The sequence below is a fragment of the Andrena cerasifolii genome, chromosome 12, assembly GCF_050908995.1.
Source record: "Andrena cerasifolii isolate SP2316 chromosome 12, iyAndCera1_principal, whole genome shotgun sequence".
NCBI classification, from domain to species: domain Eukaryota; kingdom Metazoa; phylum Arthropoda; class Insecta; order Hymenoptera; family Andrenidae; genus Andrena; species Andrena cerasifolii.
In genome coordinates this window covers 2,013,862-2,033,454 of record NC_135129.1, presented here as the reverse complement: position 1 = coordinate 2,033,454, position 19,593 = coordinate 2,013,862, and the positions used below count along the sequence as shown (strand labels likewise).

At 38.7% G+C, this 19,593-nt stretch overlaps 5 protein-coding genes across 16 annotated transcripts in view; 1 reads left to right on the top strand and 4 right to left on the bottom strand.

Moving 5' to 3' along the window:
• Liprin-gamma (liprin protein kazrin) overlaps window positions 1–1,202 on the bottom strand; it is a 280,018-nt gene extending 278,816 nt beyond the window's left edge. For 8 of the 11 annotated variants that reach the window (XM_076824647.1, XM_076824645.1, XM_076824651.1 and 5 more), the window contains exon 1: window positions 773–1,201. The gene's annotated coding sequence lies outside the window, so the exon portion shown is untranslated. Of the gene's footprint in view, window positions 1–772 lie in introns of all 11 variants that reach the window. The other 3 variants (XM_076824643.1, XM_076824655.1, XM_076824653.1) reach the window with 2 other exon arrangements.
• Window positions 1,203–2,849: 1,647 nt separating this feature from the next.
• Window positions 2,850–5,366, bottom strand: Gata (glutamyl-tRNA(Gln) amidotransferase subunit A, mitochondrial). Its single transcript, XM_076824681.1, has 2 exons — window positions 4,592–5,366; window positions 2,850–4,533 (listed from the first exon to the last, which is right to left on the bottom strand). Exons 1-2 carry the CDS (start codon window positions 5,115–5,117, stop codon window positions 3,503–3,505), a joined length of 1,557 nt encoding a protein of 518 aa, XP_076680796.1. The 5' UTR covers window positions 5,118–5,366; the 3' UTR covers window positions 2,850–3,502.
• Window positions 5,367–6,712: 1,346 nt separating this feature from the next.
• On the bottom strand, window positions 6,713–9,666 carry LOC143375486 (uncharacterized). Its single transcript, XM_076824657.1, has 4 exons — window positions 9,630–9,666; window positions 9,449–9,514; window positions 9,028–9,318; window positions 6,713–8,890 (listed from the first exon to the last, which is right to left on the bottom strand). Exons 1-4 carry the CDS (start codon window positions 9,643–9,645, stop codon window positions 6,819–6,821), a joined length of 2,445 nt encoding a protein of 814 aa, XP_076680772.1. The 5' UTR covers window positions 9,646–9,666; the 3' UTR covers window positions 6,713–6,818.
• Window positions 9,667–11,009: 1,343 nt separating this feature from the next.
• On the bottom strand, window positions 11,010–15,019 carry LOC143375038 (uncharacterized). 2 transcript variants are annotated; one of them, XM_076823747.1, is made up of 4 exons: window positions 14,661–15,019; window positions 14,223–14,549; window positions 13,907–13,972; window positions 11,010–13,771 (listed from the first exon to the last, which is right to left on the bottom strand). In XM_076823747.1, exons 2-4 carry the CDS (start codon window positions 14,347–14,349, stop codon window positions 13,518–13,520), a joined length of 447 nt encoding a protein of 148 aa, XP_076679862.1. In that variant the 5' UTR covers window positions 14,350–14,549; window positions 14,661–15,019; the 3' UTR covers window positions 11,010–13,517. The 2 variants fall into 2 exon arrangements, with proteins under 2 accessions (XP_076679862.1, XP_076679861.1); XM_076823746.1 differs by having other exon boundaries at window positions 14,223–15,019.
• Window positions 15,020–16,965: 1,946 nt separating this feature from the next.
• On the top strand, window positions 16,966–19,018 carry Rpt5 (26S proteasome regulatory subunit Rpt5). The gene is made up of 3 exons (XM_076823982.1): window positions 16,966–17,316; window positions 17,570–18,703; window positions 18,785–19,018. Exons 1-3 carry the CDS (start codon window positions 17,275–17,277, stop codon window positions 18,893–18,895), a joined length of 1,287 nt encoding a protein of 428 aa, XP_076680097.1. The 5' UTR covers window positions 16,966–17,274; the 3' UTR covers window positions 18,896–19,018.
• Window positions 19,019–19,593: the final 575 nt, after the last annotated feature.

The window sequence follows — 19,593 nt, the reverse complement described above, 5'->3', positions numbered from 1 at the left end:
AGTTTTATAAGTACCACGGGTACATAAAAGTGACATGTGTTATTCGGTTTATTTTTAAGAAGCGCCGATTTAAAGTGACTGAAAGAATCCATTTTCGATATTTTTAACAATCGTATTTCCGATTGCATACTTTCAAATAGAGAACAGAGTAACCCGCAATTAAAATTCCCGATGAATGATAGGCGTATTTTAAAACACCTAAGAATAGAAACTGAGTAGAGTTCAAATTCCCTAGAGTTGCAATAATTATAAACGATGCTTTCCTACAATGACGTAAAATCCGTTCCAGATTATCATATAGACCAATATTTTTCACTGCTCTTTGAAAGTAGAAAGCTATAACAGATCTTAGATACGACGGAATTAAAATACTATAAAAATAGCATGCAAGGTACGATTAAGAAACATTCCCTTTCTTTTTTTAAATACCCATAGCGATCCACGATAATTAACCTCCTCGAGATGTCGGTTAACCGAAATTGGTATCACTGCCGCACGCATAAAGGGTACAAAATACCGTTTATAATTACGTACGAAAGATGTAGATTGCCAACCGACGTGCAAGTTACAAGAATGGTAAGAACACATTCTGCGAAAAGTACGTTAACGACTAGCGTGGCTCCGGTTTTCGCTGCACCAATGGCACAAGCGGCAGACAAAACAGTCTCGTTACATTTAAAATTCCCTAACCGAATCTTTCGATCAACGCCTATCGGTAACGAGCAGTTGAATATTCATAAAACTACTGTCTAGTCAGGCATCGAGTATTTACCTTTAAATCTTCCACATCTGGTCGAGCTACCCTCAGAAACGGCTCGCACACACCTGTTTCAAGCTCCTCCGTAGACGGCTGATCATCCGCTGTTCTGCGCAACACGAACGGCGCCTGCACTGTTTCGCGAGTCAACGAGAATCGCAATCGAGATCTCGATCGTCGACACAACGGCACAACGATCCCGCTTTGTTTACGGAACTACGGCACTGTCGCGATCGCGGCGCGAAGTCTACCGCGACACGAGACGCGCCACCATCGCACACCGGTTCACCGTTGAATATCGCGTAACGAGAAAGAAAAACAACCGGGAGAGGAGAGAAAGAACGAGAGGGGGGAGGGCGACAGGTGAGACGAACTACGTCTACGATCGGAAAGATACCCCACGGCTCGCGACACTGACGGTTCGAGGTCGTCACGACGACTGGCGCATCCGTCGGCAGAGAGCGACACGACAGCCCTCGGCCGGGTCAACGCATGCGCCCTTCGCCCCCCGTGCCCAACCCTATTTTCCCAAAGAACCTCCCTTACAACGCGAGCCTGCTCCCAGCTATTAGACATTTACGATTCTTCAACATTCCCATCTCGAGAAGCACATTTCCCACAATATTCTACGGCAAAGCCTTTGTTCCTTATCTCACGAAGTTCGTTTATTTTTGTTCATGGCTGAACGGTTTTCGGTTTCTGGGTTAATCGTTGCTTTGCGCGTTGACGTACGCTCGTACATAATATTGCGATCGATTTATTACGTTGATGCACTCGAAACGCTCTTTTTTGTCCAATTGGGATTTTGAAGGTATGTCAAAGATTTATGTTGTTGATTCTTATAAGTCGATCCGAGTAGATTTCACCCGATTTTTTGCACCGATGATCGATTGTAGCTAGAATATTCGATAGTTGCGATGGCACGTTATAAAGAGTTTGTGAAATAGTTATGATTTTAGCTGGGTGCATTTTAGGTGTTAGAAATAGCTGCTTTGTTTCACTTAATTCTGTGTGTATTGTGGAATATAATCTTGATTGAAAATGAAGTAAGTAAACAATGAATTGGATTGTCGAAAGTAATTGGATATGACACTGAGAACAACATGGATGATTTTGGCGCCCACCTGCCAATTAAGAACTAAAAAAACTCCAGAAATCTTCAATCTGAGATACATATATTTCATGTCTGGTTAAAACTTTAGTGATAAAAGAGAATTTGCCTGAATTCATTATGAATATCGTCGATCGATGTTTCACCTTGACTTGCTACTTTTGTACGTAACTGCAACGAAAATCAACTGAAATGTCACGACGATCTCATAATTGTGGAAGCTTCATGTATTAAGCACATGCGATGTTTATTTATCATTCGATTCTGCAAGATTCTCGGGAACAATAGGCTTCGAAATGTCAGAACATCGTAGCAGAATGCGCTTGCTATTCGATAACTTCGAATGCAATACCCTATGACACTGACGAGGGATAGGATAGACCTGTCACCTTATGGACTCTCGTGTCTCACGTTCTGAAATACCGATCTCCTGAAATACCGAGCTCCCTCTTCGTTTTCCGAGCGGTGGGTGTGGGAAACACATTGCGTTTCGACTTTCGATCACTGACATTGGTAAAGCAGATATCCGAGAGAATGTTTCTACCTTATCACCGAAAAAGGTGAAAAAAACTGTGTACATACAGAGTGTCTCAATAACTCTGTTCACGTCAAATGTCTCCGTCATTTCCAGTAATAAGCGAAAATGTTATGTGTAATAATTATATGGTTACAAGAAACACTCTAGAGAGATCTGGAAGTCAATTCGCATTTTTCAATGGAATGTCCGAATTTGTTTTGCACTTTAGACTTTTCTCGGAAGTAACATTAGCTCTTCCAGAAATTCTTCATTCAAACTTTCGTGCGTCTATGTGACACGCCCATTTTCCTATACGTCTAGCGACTTCTTTTGCTACAATTTCTTGGTGAGGTATTGCAATTAAGTACTTCACCAGACTAGGTCGCCAGAAATCCGGGACAGAAGAATGCATTGGATAAAATACATTTCGAAGGGCCTCAGAGAATCGTAAAATACCAAAAGAATATTTCCTTATTATCCCTAATAGTTTATTGCCAAAAGAACTTATTACACGTTACGTTGTCCACCCTGTATCTCGAAATGAAAACCATGATATAGCAAGAAGCGTATCAACGACGGTTTAATACAACATTCATAAATGTACTTCATTTATAATAAACAGGAACCCCGCAGAATTCGTAATGCTTCGCTTCGAGCCTTTTAATTACGGCGCTGCCCACTCTTTCACTCTTTTCATATTCGAGACCGGTGTCAAGCAATTTTCAGCTGCACATATCGGCTTGGCATTCATTTGTAAATGGCACTATAGCGCAGCGCAATAACAGAAGGGTCTTCCAGCGTGGTAGGCAGACGCGACCTGATTACTCAACGAATGGAATTTCTGATACGGTCGATGGCTGGTAGATGTATAATTTGCATTTCACGTTGCTACAACTTCGCGGCGAGACACCTTGTCCCTTTAAATCCCATTTACAATTACATACGCGCGACTGTAAAATATTACATTTCACGAATATTGCAATCACCTATATAGAACTTTTCAAGCGATTCATGATCTGAGTTTAAACCTGACTCGATTTACTTGTTGATCATTTAAGTACATTAGAAGATAATTATTTTGTGTGCAAAAAACAGAGCAATATTGGTGTGAAAACAGTTATTCAAGGACAGGCACATCCTTTAATTCAAGCATTGGAAACTTTACTTTTTGTTCAATCCACTTTGCTACTGTTAGAAGTCTTTCTTCCTGAAATGCTGGTGCCATAAGTTGCAAAGATAAAGGTAAACCATTTGTAGAGAGTTTAATTGGCACATTGACTGCTGGTATGCCTGCCATATTAGCAGGCTGCGTGCAATAATCTTGAATTAAACACTGCGTCTGATTATCCAGGGTCAGAAATTCATTGTAATCTGGAGCTTCTGTTAATGTAGTAGGTGTGAGTAAGACATCGATATTATTGTCCCATACTATGTCAAAATCATCAGAGATTAGCCTTCGCATCTTCATTGCTTTCAGATAATATTTGTCATAATTTTCTTCTAACAAGAAATAGTTTCCAATTAAAATACGATCCTTAACTACTTTGCCAAATCCTTCTGATCTTGTTTTTCTGTAAAGCTCTTGTACAGAACCCCACTCGTCTGCTCTATAGCCATATTGCATACCATCGTAACAAGCAAAGTTACTGGTAACATCGCAGCGATTCAGAACCGAATAACACATTATGGAGTAACTTGTGTGTGGCATCGATACCGTAGAGATCGACGCGCCGCTTTCCCTTAGATACTCGCAGACACTGTCCCAACATTCCTGAATTTCGGGACTTATATTTGACAGTTTATACTCTTTCGGTATCCCGACTCTAAGATTACTAATATCTATCGTGTCTGGTAAATTGAGCGGTACATATTCTCTTCTTACAGAAGTAGAATCTGCATCGTCCGGACCAGCAATGGCATTTAGGATTAGCGCAGCGTCGTCAACGTTTCTCGTAAGAATACCAGGTACGTCCATAGAATTTAGAAGAGGAATAAGCCCATAGCGCGACACTAATCCATAAGTAGGCTTTAACCCAATAAGACCGCAGTAAGAGGCTGGGTTTCTAGTCGAGCCACCGGTATCTGAACCTAATGCGGCGTAACAAGTTCCAGTGGCAACAGCCACGGCAGAACCACCGCTACTTCCACCTAAAATTCATACGCTGTTTACAAACAATTTGAGAAAATAACTCGACAGCTATTATACCTGCTATATGCCAAGAATTTTCACGAGATTCGTTTGCGTGTTCTTTTTCGCAAGTATCGCAAGAATAATATTCTGTTACTACATTCGAATTCCACAAATTTTTTGTCGGGCCATAATACGAATCAACAGTTCCAGAACCCATAGCAAATTCATCGAGATTAGTCTTGCCAATTAAAACCGCTCCAGAATCTTTTAAACGTTGATAGACAGTCGCATCGTAAACGGGGACATAATTCGAAAGCATCTTTGACGCGCATGTTGTCAGGTGACCATTTGTACAGTAATTATCTTTAATCGCAATGGGGATCCCATCGAGCTTCCCCAGTAGGTTACGATTCTTTTGTCGTGAGTCCGAATTCTCGGCATGTTTCTTGGCTGTTTCAGCGGTTACAGTAATATATGCGTTCAGTGGTTTAATAATCGTTGTCAATTTAACAGCTGCCTTCGTAAGGTCAGTAGGGCGTATGTCGCCGGCTTGTATCTTGTGACTTACTTCTTTTATTGACGCAGAGAGTAATTTATTCATTTTTTGTCTATAGTAATAGCAGGGACTATTTATATGAATGTTTAACCTCTGTGCGACATAACCTCAATTTATTTACCGGTAAGAATATTAAACTATGCAGAGGGCACTATTAACTTCTTAAAAGGCAATTGAATGTAAAATTAATTCTGAAACACTTCGAAAAAATCAAGTAATAGATAAGTGTTCATCACTTGCTGAAAACCTATCTCTACATTGTTTTCACATGGTATGTGCATCGCGTGTGATAACATGTGCACCAATGGGTGCGTTCGGCGGACTCAACCTGACTCAACCGTGATCACTCCTGATCAGTCATCGTTCCTCGGAACTCTGAACGACACTTAGGAGGGTAGTGATATTTGTAGCAACTCATCACGTTCCGTAAAAGTAGCGGATTTTATTTAAGCTACAAAACATAGCGACCGATCACTAAACGTGTTGAGAAGTGAGCAACTGAGTTGTAGCGTTCAGCGAAAAATCAGTTAGCGATTATTCAACAGTTAAGCCGCTGAACGCACCCATGTTGACCAATGTGCACACACGCAGGATCTGCGCGCGCACGTGTGTGGCGTACGTGCACTGTCAGTGTTACCGGGAAACAGGGTTCTGACCAGTGATGGTCTGGATTTTCTAATAGCGAATTCGGAAACCCGCACTGACTGCACTGGTGCCAAAAAATGACTTGGATTGATTGCTTCTTATAGAGCTATATTCGTTTCTACCAGAAACAACCAATCTAAAACATTTTCTGACACCAGTGCAGAATCAGTGCGAGGTACCGAATTCGCTATAAATAAATCTTACTCGCAATACAGGGGGAACACCTGCATGAGTGGCGTTAATGTGTGTGAAAATGTCGCGCCAGCCAGCCGACGCTAGCGCCATGCTAGACGCTCGTTTTGAGCATCAAAATAGTCACGTGATCGGTCCACGTGACTTTCAGCATCAAGCGGAAAAGCTAAACCGAGTTTAAGGTGCAATTTCATCCCGACGCTCGACGCTCATTTTGAGAGTCAAAACCAATCACGTGACCGACGCTCAACCAACGAACGAGCGAGTCAGAGCAAGTTAGAGTGAACGAGCGTCTAGCAGAAAACCTAAACCGAGTTCAGCTTTTCCGCTTGATGCTGAAAATCACGTGAACCGATCACGTGACTGGTTTTGACGCTCAAAACTGTCAACACTGAGGGCGGTATTTTCAGTCGCTACTTATTCTTAAGCAAATGCTTAAGCATTCGGCATCCTTTACTAGCTACTAGGTTAGTAGAGGATGCCGAATGCTTAAGAATAAGCGACTGAAAATACTGCCCTGAAAGTCCTTATCACATGCTTATACGTCACTGCGATGAATTGTGGCGATAATATTCAAAAATATAAGGTCCTTTATGTTCCTGTTTCTATATAATAAAATGAATTGAAATATATGTAATATTGATGGAATGTAAAAGAAAGCGCAAAATAATTATATATTTATACACTAATAATGGTAAATTGAAGGAATGTATCTTGTTATATGATGTACCTATACGTGTAAGGTAATAAAACTTATTTCTGTATTTAGTAGTTACAAAATATAAAACTTAATGTACAAAACTTAATATTACAGGTAAAATATAAATTAATGTACATGTAAACATGAAAGGAACATAAATATATACATATTAACTACTACAATATATACATTTATGCATAGAATATTTCCTAATTGTTGTCGCTATCGCTAGAGCTTTCATTCATCTCATCCGGCAATAAAATTCCTATGAGCTCTTCCGGTATTTTATCTTTATTATACATACTGTTATCAAAGAAATTTAACATATCATCAGTAATTTTATAATCTTGCCAGTGTGCATTTGTATTTTTCAAATCTAGTTTTATTCTGCTGATGGCAGCTACTGTTTCTGTGTTTAATCTATTCCTATCTCTAGTTTTTATTTGGTTGACAGTGGAAAAATATCGTTCGACATCAGCATTCGAATGGGGCAACACTAAGCATAACTGTGCTAGTTTGGATATGTTTGGCAATATACATTCGTCCTCAGCATTGGTAGTGATACTCATTTCGTGCCAGAACTGCTGTAAACCCATTGCTTGCAACTTTTCTTTTGCCTTCTCCGGAAAAGTAAACGGCAATAAATGCCATTCGTTTACTATAATATCATGGTCAAATTTTGAACTAAATTTGTTTAAAATACAGTTTATTTGGTCGTGGTCGTGTTTGTCAATGTCTAAAGCTGTTTGCGGGTTTAAAAAATCCAGTGCATTTAAAAATGTATCATCAAATGGCACTCCATTGACAATATTTTTGAAGGCCGATTGGTAACATTCCTTGACGTTTGTATAAAATTGTACCATGTCTTCGTTTTCTTCCAAATTACCATTTGCAATTTTACTCAGTGTATCCATACATGTTGCACCAGTAAACATTTTTGTCAGTGGTAGTAAATTATCTTCATTACTGACATTTATTTTATGTATATTTGGTTGCTTCAGATATTTAGACTTTATGAAATTCCCTCCCATTGTTATTAACAGTCTGCGACATTCGGGGAGCAGGCGGTGAACTAAAATTTTCGAGCTTTGAAGTAGTTTGTTGAGTTCAATAAATATAAGTAATATATAATCCATAAATTGCAAATACGCCTTGGTATAAGGACAATTCAAACTTGAATATATTCTCTTTGCGACATCAGCATGTTTTTCTGATGATGCCTCCGCAAACACACCGAATAAAACTGTCCACTGATTTAAGACTCTCTTTATACATTCAGATTGTGCTAGCCATCTAGTTTCCGATGGCTGTATAACTTTCCGCTTTCCAACCTTCACGAACTGTTGCGTACCTTCTAACATACTCAGTTGTTTAGGATTTCGCGAAAAGTATGAGTAAAGAGAATGCAAAAACTTCTCGACGTACTGTGGCAAGTATTCGCACGCTTGGCGTGCAGCCGAATGTATCGAGTGGCAAATGCATGGTAAGATACAAATTTCGTCATTGTCTGCTAGTAAACGAGAAATCAACGAATTATTCTCTCCCTCCATGTCAATTATATTGTCCACGCACAGCCCAACTATGTTGGTTACAGGCAAATTATACTTCTTTAAAGAATGTTGAAAACACCGATATAAGTTTTCTGCTGTACATTCCTTAATCCTAATTAAATCTAATAGATCTGTACATATCTGTCCTTCGTGAAGGTAACGTATTAAAAAACATACAATTTTCATATCGAACATATCTGCTGATTCGTCGATCAAAACCGAAAAATATTTGCCCTGTACATTTTCTATGGTTTTCGTAATAATGTACTTATTTATTACATTTTTAGTAATAGCTGTCATTTTCTTTGGATTTAGAGACATGCATTTGAGTATATGTTGGTCTGGCAGAGTCTTCTGTAGCATACTCATAAAATGTATGAATGAATGAAAGGATCTATTATTCTCTATTGCGTCAATGCATACTCTTATTTCTGCCACTTTTAACTCGTCTGAAAAATTCTTTGTTGCTTCACCTGTACTTGTTAGTGATCCCTTTCCATATTTCTTGTTCTTGGTATGCTCTTGGCTTTTAGCGTGATGCAGTAAATTAGATTTGCTTGCTGTAATGTATTTGCAGCAAATCATACACTTTCCCTTGTACGGATCGCCTTCGACTGGTTGTAGCCAGCATTTAAAGACTGATTCCTCCAACCAAGCTTGGCGAAATGCTTGCTTCCTCGTCTGCCTCTTTGCTTTCTTTGCAGTGGAGGCGGTGAAGATGCTATCACTGCCTATTCAAAAAATTCTAATTTTTATTCACACAATATTAAAAAGCAATTTCAAGTAAATAATCAGCGAACAAAGAAACTACATTCCGTTTATAATTCTATGATTTGAGGCACTAATAAGTACTAAAGATATATCTAACTTGAATCAATCGCTACATCCGTGCTTGTTGCTTCATCTGTAGGTGATAGTGGGTCTCTTCCATATTCCACGTTCATGATATGTTCTTGGCTGCCTGCATGATGCCTTAAGTTAGATTTGCTTGATGTAATATATTTTAGGCAAATTGTACATTTCCCCTTGTAAGGATCGTCCTCGACTTCTTCTAGCCAGGATTTAAAGACTGGGTCCTCCAGCCAAACTTGACGAAATGCTTGCTTCGGCGTCTCCCTCTTTACTTTCTTTACAGGGACGACGAACGTGTTATCACTGCCTATTCATAAAATAGTAATTTTTATTCACACAATATTAGACAGCAATTTCAAGAAAATAATCATTGAATAAAGAAGCTACGTTCCGTTTATAATTCTATGATTTGAAACACTAATAAAGATATATCTTACTTGACTCAGTCTTTACGTCCAAGCTTATAAAAGCTGCACTGCTAGGTCCGGCAATGGCATCACTGCCTATGTGTAAAATATCAATTATTAGTACATTTCTAATGTCATAACGATACATACTACATGAAAAATATCATTTCTGCAATTCTGCTGATGCAAAAGTATTAAGTATTGGTCTCACCTGATTCCGTTTTCATATTGAAACTTCAAGCACAGAATGGAAAACTATGAAAAGGTTCACGAATTACTGCGTCTCGCGTGGCGTCTATAAAAGCACAGTACCTGTATGGGCTACGAAATACGAACGATTCAAATCAAAATGACAGCGTCAGTTGCGTCCGGAGATCGGCAGGCTTAAGTCACAGTGATGGAAAGGGAAACACCTACTGGAGTGGTGGCAATGTGTACGTGACTGACGCCAGCGCCAAGCCAGCGCTTGCATTAGTTGCGTGGCCCGTGGCGCCAACGCGAACCTAACCACGGCCAACTAGCGTCGCCGGGAAATAGATTGTCAACGCTGGTTGGCCGTGGATAGCTTCGCGTTGGCACCACTTGGCTGGCATGGCACTGGCGTCAATTCACGGACACATTTACCACCACTCCTGTAGGTGTTTCTCCCTCCATCACTGCAGAACTTAGAGCATATAAACATGGAGGAAGCATGCAATGGCAGCCGACAAAAACGGTGAGCAACTGGTGAGTGATTTCCCTAGATTTTACTCTGAACTTGCACGTTCATTGGTCAACGCCAGAGTTGGGCAAAATGTAATCTAAATACAAATCACAAATTACGATTAAACTGTAATTGATTACACATTATTTTCTATAATTGTTAATTTAGGTAGTTGACCATTTGGTTTTGTCAACTATCTAAATGAACGATTACAGAAAATAATGCGTAATCAATTACATAATTACAATTTAATCGTAATTTGTAATTAGATTGCAGGATCAAAAGCGGAAGTAGACAGAGAAAGAAACTGTAAAAAAGAAAGAGGCAGAAATACTGATAGAAAGAGACAGAAATACTGACAGAAAGAGAGAGAAATACTGATAGAAAGAGATAGATATGTTTATTTCCGGTTTTGCTCCAAGATGGCTGCGGAGGGCTGCCAGCGACCTCTGGACAGCAGTGATGCCCGAAAAATTTTGGATGGTCTCTTTCAAATTAACGTCGCAAAGAGTTATGCGGAATTTCCTGGTCCAGGTAAGACATTCGCGCGCTCCATTTTTATGATCGGTTTACCACTCGCACCTTAGAAAACAATGTCCACTGGTCTCGAAAATTTTAGGATGGTCTCTTTCAAATTAACGTCGCAAAGAGCTATTTGAAATTTTCCATTTTCGTGTTGCCATTTTCGTCTGTCCGCGCACGCATAGGTTGCAGTTTTAACGGATGACCCTGTATTTTACTTAACGTAGGAAAGTGAATTTCCTACGTGTAGAATAAGACGTAGTAAATAGCTTATCTTTATTACGTTCTTTTATTTTACTGAATAAAATCATATTGTTTGAAAAAACCGTTGCAGACTGTGGAATGCCATAACCTGCATGGACATATTGTATTCATTACATTCAGAATCGCAACAACATACTTATTATTGGATGATGAATTTTTCCAACCATCTAAAAGTAGAGCTGCATATTTGGCTTCCACACTGATTAATGATTTTTTGTAATCTTGAAATTTTTCGTGAAGTAAATTATTCAACAATGCATTCTTAGGAACATTTGTTCCTAAAGTGGTCAGATTCAATAATACTAAACGGAATGTTACACCCAAAGAAATAATCTGTACTAAAGCTTTTTCAATTTTTTCAGAATCCATGTTGATATATGTAAAAATTCGAGTATCTTTTGCACACCAAAGATGTGAAATTTACGAAACAATTTCAAATTATTTATAATTTTTATAAATTACATTCCAAAATTTCTTTTTAAAGTAATTTAAAATATTGTGCAGTAAAATTCAATACAATAGCTAGAGGTTAATAGTGTTTGTATTTTAATTTTTTACATTTTCTACATTTTATACAATTATTTACATTTTCTACGCGTCACGTAGTAAATTCGATGTATCGTAGTAAACCCATCACTGCATTGGAGACACCCTCTTTCTTTCTAACATCAAAAGAAAAACACTGTCGCCCCTGGCGCTAGAAAGAGAGAGGGTGTCCATCATGTATATTTTTCTCTTTTTACCGCCGTTATTTTCGCCCATTGCATGCTTCCTCCATGTTTATATGCTCTAAGCTGCAGAATAATTCGAAACACTGCCGGGAAATACCCTCGCAGCGATAAGACGATAAGGGGGGGGGGACATCTACAGCAGTGGCGGTATATGCGTGTGTGTGTGTGTGTGTGAGACGCCATGATGGGAAACGAACCGACGCCAGCGCCAAGCGACGTCACATGCTTGTCCCGCCACTGTTATAAATTGTGATACTAATCGGTAATTACGTTTGAAGCACACGGGTATATGTAATATTGATGAGATATAAAAGAAAACAAAATAATAATGGAAATATTATTTATTTAGGCACTAATTATGCTAAATTTAAACAATGATATAACATTATGTATGTATAACGAATATTATGTTGTCTCTATGTAGTATTTACAAAATATACAAATTTTACATAAATTATAAAACTTATAGTACAAAACTTAAGATTACAGTTACAGTATAATGTAATGTACACATAGGAGAAATATATACATATTAACTATATTTTTTAATTTTCGATACTCTCGATGCCACTTTCATCCATCTCATCCGGAAATAAAATTCCACTGAGTTCTTTCGGTATAGATTTTACCGTATACATGTTCTGATTAAATAAATTTATCATGTCTGTGATTTCGTAATTGAAACAAGTAGCATTTTTATTCTTTAAATCTAATTTAATTCTAGCTAGTGCAGCAATCGTTTATGGCGTCAATCTGTTTCTGTGATTTGTTTTTATCTCTGTGACAGTGGAAAAAAATCGTTCAACGTCAGCGTTAGAACGGGGCAACGACAAGCACAGCCGTGCTAGTTTTGCTATCTCTGGAAATATATATTCCCCCATTTTATTCTTAGTGTTTCTAATTTTATTCCAGAAGCAAGGTATACGCAGTGCCAGTAAGTTTTCCTTTTCCTCGTTTCGAAAATGGAATGGTATTAAACGCCATTCATCTATTACACTGCCAGAATCAATTTTGGATTTAAGTTTGTTTAAAACAGAGTCCAATTGATGATTGTCATGTTTATTACAGCTATATGCGAATTTAAAAATTCGAGTGAATTTAAGAGTGTTTCATTAAACGGCACTCTTTCAACAATATTTTTGAAGGCCGATTGATAACATTTCTTTATGTTTGTATAAAATTCTAGATTTTTTTTATCACCTCCACCAGTACTATTTCTAATTTCATTGATTGTTCTCATAGAGTCTGTTCCATGAAAAATTGTTTCCAGTGGCATTAAATTTGCTTCGTTACGTATATCTATTTGGTGTATATTTGGTTCCATAATATATTCAGACAGTATGAAATTGCTTCCCAATGATCTTAACAATATGTAACACTCAGGGAGTAAGCAATGAACTAAAACTTCCGAGCTCTGAAATAATGTGTTAATCGCAGTAAACATCTTTAATATGTGATTTAAAAACTGCAAATATGGCTTGGTATGTGGGCAATTAAAAGTGTCTAATATTTTTCGTGCGACTTCAGACTCTTCTTCAAATACTGCCAACCCGAAGACAGAAAATAAAGGTATCCATTGCTCTAAAATTCTTTATACACACTGCGATAGTGCTAGCCATCTAGTTGCTGATGGCAGTAGCATTTTCTGTTGTGCAAAGTTTAAAACCGTTCTGTCGTTTTGGAGTCCGCAAAAAATATGATAACGAATTCGGTACCTCGCACTGACTCTGCACTGGTGCCAGAAAATTACTTGGATTGGTTGTTTCTGATAGAAACGAAGATAGCTCTATAAGAATCAACCAATCCAAGTCACTTTTTGGCACCAGTGCAGAGTCAGTGCGAGTTACCGAATTCGCTGTGAGTAAATGCAAAAATTTCTCTACGTGCGGTGGCAAGTGCAAGTGCAAGTTCTACATTGCATGTTTATCTTATGCGTTAGACTCTCTGCATGTTTTTTCAGTTCGGTTTTGCCCGCCAACAAATTTTTGCAGCACACTGCACATCTTGCTTTGTACCGATCCTCAGCTTCTTGAAGCCAGGATTTAAAGTTTGGATCCTTGAGCCATGCTTGGCGAAATGCTTGACGCCTCTTTGCTTTCGTTGCAGGGTGGGCAACGAAGCAGCTATCACTGCCTACTCAACAAAAAAAATACTAATTTTTATTCATACAATATTAAAAAGCAATTTCAACAAAATAATCGTTGACAAAAGAAACTGTTCACTTTATACATGTATAATTTAAAAAAAACTCTTAAAGATATATCTTACTTGAGTTATCCTTGATAGCTGAGCTTGTACTGGCTCTGATAGGTACAGCAATGCTGACATCAGCGTCTATGTATCAAATATCCATTATTAGTACATTTCTAATATCGTAACAATACAGACTACAAAATTTTTAAAAAAGAACAAAGTAATGAACATAATGTTTAGCATATACTTGTTAAAAACATACTTTAATTTTTCAACAAATGATCATTAAAAATACTAACTTTTTATTCATACAATATTGAAAACCAATTCCAATAAAATAATCATTGAAAAAAAAAATAAAAAAGAAAGTTAAATAAAAGATATATCTTACTTGAATCATTCTCTGAGCTGGTAATAGCTGCATTGCTACCTACAGCAACGACAGTCACACTGGTATCGCTGCTTGTATTAGCGGCATTGCTAAGTACAGAAATTGATGCTACTGCTTTCCGTTGCATGTTAACGCTATGCGTTGTAGTGTTGGCGTGCTGTTGTAGGTAAGTTTTGCCAGCTTTTAGAAATTTGGAGCAAACTCTACACTTGACTTGGTATGGATTCTCGGTTTCTTGAAGCCACAATTGAAATTGTGGGTCCTTTAGCCAAGCTTCGCGAAATCTTTGCCTCCTTACTTTCTTTGCAGTAGGGACGATATCACTGTCTATTCATAAAATATTAATTATTATTCATACAATATTGAAAACCAATTTCAATAAAATAATCATTAAAAAAAGAAAGTGAAAATGAAAGTTTAAGTAAAGATATATCTTACTTGAATCAGTCTCTGTATCTGAGTTTCTAATAGCTGCATTGCTGCGTCCAGCAGCACTGGTATCGATACCTGTATAAAATATCCATTATTAGTACATTTCTAATATCAGAAAACGGAATGACCCCGGCGCAACAATACTAAAAGAATTCAAGAGAATAAATATTAAAAGATGAAAGTGATGAACATAATATTTAGCCTATCCTTGTGCAAAAAGATACTTTAATTTTTTAGGAAAAGCTCATTTCTAAAATTATACTGATGCAAAAGTATTAAATATTTGTCTTACCTAATTCTTTGCTCATATTGGATCTTAAATAAAACACTGTACACCTCTAAAAAACGGTACAATTCAAAAAGTATCACGTAGCGACTACGAAAGTATTGTATGAATTCGAAAGCGTGGCGCCGTGGCGTGTTGTGGTCAGCGTGGGGCGGAAACAGCGTGGGGCGGAAATGCCGTACTGCGTAGATTATTTACGGGTGGGGGAACGCCACGCGTGCGCGCGGTGGCGCCGCAACGTCAATCAACCAATCAATGCTAAGGGCGGTATTCTCAGTCGCTACTTACTCTTAAGCAAATGCTTAAGCATTCGGCATCCTTTACTAGCTACTAGGTTAGTAGAGAATGCCGCATGCTTAGCATTTGCGTAAGCATGATGTAAGGATGTAAGGTGTGTTCTTGCGCACCCTTTTCAAATTAGCCAATAACATACTCTTCCCAAGATCTTTCATATTGGATTGTCAACCAATAGGATAGAATGAATTTGTCAACATTTCGATATGCGTCCGTACCACTTGCACGTGCATTCATATACATACATATTTTAATATGGTGGAAATTTGGAATGCGCAGTAAAAGACGAAAATGAGCCGCTCAGCGAGCACACCTTATATCCTTACATCATGTGCGTAGGTGGGAAACGAAACGGCGCCACCGTCAAGCCAAGCCAACATGGACCTAAGAATTAAATGGACGAAGCACAAAGCTGCGGGCAAAGATATAATAAGAGGCGTCACTCGACAAGGATAGACATAAACTAGGGAAATCACTAGACAACCAATTTAAATGCCCATTCGGCAATGATCGGTAAACCACGGTAAACTTCGACAATAATCAGCAAATTGCGGTAAGATACATTTAGTCGATTTAAATATCCCGCTCGAATAGACAACCACTTTAAATACCAAGGTCAAGTAAGGACTTCAAAGGTTCCGCCCGGAGTGACGCCTCTTATTATATCTCCTCTTTGCTGCGGGGCCTAAGCATAAATATATATAGACGGAGCAGAAGCTGGGACTATCGGTGAGGGGAAGGTAGGCTTGGAGGGGACAAGGCAGAGGTTCAGATACAGGCACGTCGATTAGCTTCGGATGCATTCGGCATGTATAACCACTGTGTTACCCGATTTAATCGTATCGCTTCCCTTACCGCGAACTTTGAATTGGAACGGTGCTCGAAAAGTGGGCACCGTAAATGCTGGCACCGTTTACCACGGTGCAGACCTTTTTCCGTGCACTGAGTGTGAAGTCTGTGAAGACAGACAAAGGGCGGTATTCTCAGTCGCTACTTATTCTTAAGCAAATTCTTAAGCATTCGGCATCCTTTACTAGCTACTAGGTTAGTAGAGGATGCCGCATGCTTAAGCATTTGCTTAAGAATAAGTAGCGACTGAGAATACCGCCCAAAGTCAGACGAGAATCTCGGGAGGCAGGAGTGGGGTGATCACGGTCATCATCTTTTTATTTGGCAGTGCTGTATGTACACCACCGCATATAGAATTTGATTTTGGCATTTATAGTGTTTTCTACAAGGACTCTTCAATTATGGAACTCAGAGAAAACATGCCTTACCAGCGCAAAGACAAAATATACATATTCTGAAAAGAATAACCAAGTTGTACATTAACATAAAACATTGGGTCTGTTCCGTTTCGCGCATTGAGCGCATGAAATTAGTGGCATCGTACGATTCCCTAGAATTTCTCTCACTTGCGATGTGTTGCGAATGCCACCAATTACATGCGCTCATTGGAACGCATCCACTTCATTCATTCCATAAATTGGAAAAGCCGCGCGCAAACCAATCATACAGCAGACAATATACAAACACAAAACCCTACAGTCCATAAATTGAATAATTTTTAAATATCATGTTAGAGCCATAACAAATAACTTATTCTCGATTGCAGTTACATAACATAATGTGCTGCGATTTTTCTACAAGAGGTCTAGGACCTCAGATTGCAACTAAATAAAGAAATACGTTTGCATAGTGATCCAGTCATCCATATAACCTCTTTTTTCAGTGAACCGACCGATCATAGCAAATTTGTGAATTATCAAAGCTTGAAACTAAAAGTAAATCTAAAACAGCGTGGAATTAAAAAATTCTTAGTCGTGTATTTGCAATAATATGGACAAAATGGAATAAGCCGGCCGTGCGTACACTTTTTCTCAACCATAGACTACGAAACGTTATAGAAACGGATTTTAAATTCGACGAATTAGACGACTATTCGTTGACTATCCTGCTGAACAGAATTTCAGAAAGTTATAAACAAGTAACATATTTAAAAGGCTTTACATTTTAAGGATAACGAATTTGTTAGTATAAATGGCCACTCTCGAGGATAAATCTATCTGGGAAGATGGAGAGGTATGAAATACGAATTTGTTTTCTGTAGGTTATGATGGAATGACAAGCACATATAAACGAATGACTAGGATACAATTTGATACATGTATATTATAACGCATAACTTTTAACGTCAAGAATTTAACGAAATGTAGGTTCAGTAATGCCTATTTATTAAATCGACGCTTTCTCGTATTATGGTTAACTCTAGAAGTACAGCTGCTACTTTCTATTTCAAACACAAAACGAAGACCACCGAAATATATTTTTACAGGAGACCCTAGGTGAGGACGTCTTACGAATGTCCACGGATGAAATTGTATCGCGCACACGTTTGTTAGACAATGAGATCAAAATTATGAAGAGCGAGGTGATGCGCAACTCTCACGAACTGCAGGCACAGAACGACAAAATCAAGGAGAACACGGAGAAGATTAAAGTGAATAAAACCTTGCCATATCTGGTATCCAACGTGATAGAGTTGCTGGACGTAGATCCTCAGGATATGGGAGAGGAGGATGGCGCAGTTGTCGATCTGGACGCTCAGAGAAAAGGCAAATGCGCGGTCATTAAAACGTCTACCCGTCAAACTTACTTTCTACCTGTGATCGGTTTAGTCGATGCGGAAGCATTGAAGCCTGGCGATTTAGTAGGTGTGAATAAAGACAGCTACCTTGTTCTTGAAACATTGCCAGCTGAATATGATGCGAGAGTGAAAGCTATGGAAGTGGACGAGAGACCCACCGAGCAGTATTCGGACATCGGTGGTTTGGACAAACAGATTCAGGAATTAATAGAAGCTGTTGTCTTACCCATGACGCATAAAGAGAAATTCGTCAACCTCGGTATTCAGCCTCCCAAAGGTGTGCTTCTGTATGGGCCACCTGGAACTGGCAAGACCTTGTTAGCCAGAGCCTGCGCCGCACAGACAAAATCAACTTTCCTGAAGCTGGCCGGTCCGCAGCTCGTTCAAATGTTTATCGGAGATGGCGCGAAGTTGGTGAGGGATGCATTCTCGCTCGCGAAAGAGAAGGCACCGGCGATTATCTTCATCGACGAGTTGGACGCGATCGGTACGAAAAGATTTGATTCCGAAAAAGCTGGCGACAGAGAAGTGCAGCGTACTATGCTGGAACTATTGAATCAACTAGACGGATTTAGTTCGACTGCGGATATCAAAGTGATAGCAGCTACGAACAGAGTAGATATTTTAGACCCGGCTTTGTTGAGGTCTGGTCGCTTGGATAGGAAAATAGAATTCCCACACCCGAATGAAGAAGCCAGAGCGCGTATCATGCAAATTCATTCGCGGAAAATGAACATGTCTCCGGATGTGAATTTCGAAGAATTGTCAAGATCCACTGATGATTTCAACGGCGCTCAGTGTAAAGCCGTTTGCGTGGAAGCGGTGCGTAATAGAATTATGCTTAATGGTGGTAATTTAACGAATATTTGGATTAATCAATCTCTTTTTCATTCTTTTAAACAGGGTATGATAGCACTGAGACGCAACGCAACTGCAGTCACGCATGAAGACTTAATGGAAGCCATTAATGAAGTCCAAGCAAAGAAGAAAGCTAACCTTAATTATTATGCCTAATATACTTTACTCAGTGACTTATTTAATAAGATACTTTCTGTAACAAAGAACAACAGAGACTATATAATTGCGTATAAAAATTGTTTGTAAAATAAATAGCTCGAAATGGGCATATTAATATCAGATTGAGAGAAAACATTTCTGCCATCAGATTTGGGCATTATTCGAATAAGTTATTCGGGAATAAAAAATTATTCGTTATTTTCGAATAATTTCATTTTATTCACAATTCTTATTCGAGATCTTTCGAATGATGCCCAACTCTGGCATTCAACCTTTGATATTTGAATTTACGAGTCGTAATTTAATCTTGATTAAAAATGGAAGAACCAGTGGCGGGTTTAACAGGGCGGCTGATGAGCAGTTGCTGCCGAGGCCCCTTCAGGCCCCTATGCCAACAAAAAATTATGGTTATGTATAGATATCCAAACGCTACATTTTTTTTCGTATTACTAAGTACACTTAGCCCGTTTTTAGTAAACTACGTCTTCATTTTCCCGAAAAAATGGGCCCCTGCCCAGAAGGCCCCCTAAGGCCCTAGCTTAAAAAAAAAATTATGATTTTATCCAACCACTGTATTTTTTCTATACTACTACACTTAGCCCGTTTTAAGTAAACGTCTTCATTTTCCCCCAAAAATGGGCCCCTCAGAACGTTTACCACCTGGGCCTTTTTTCTTAAATCCCTCGCCGAGAACA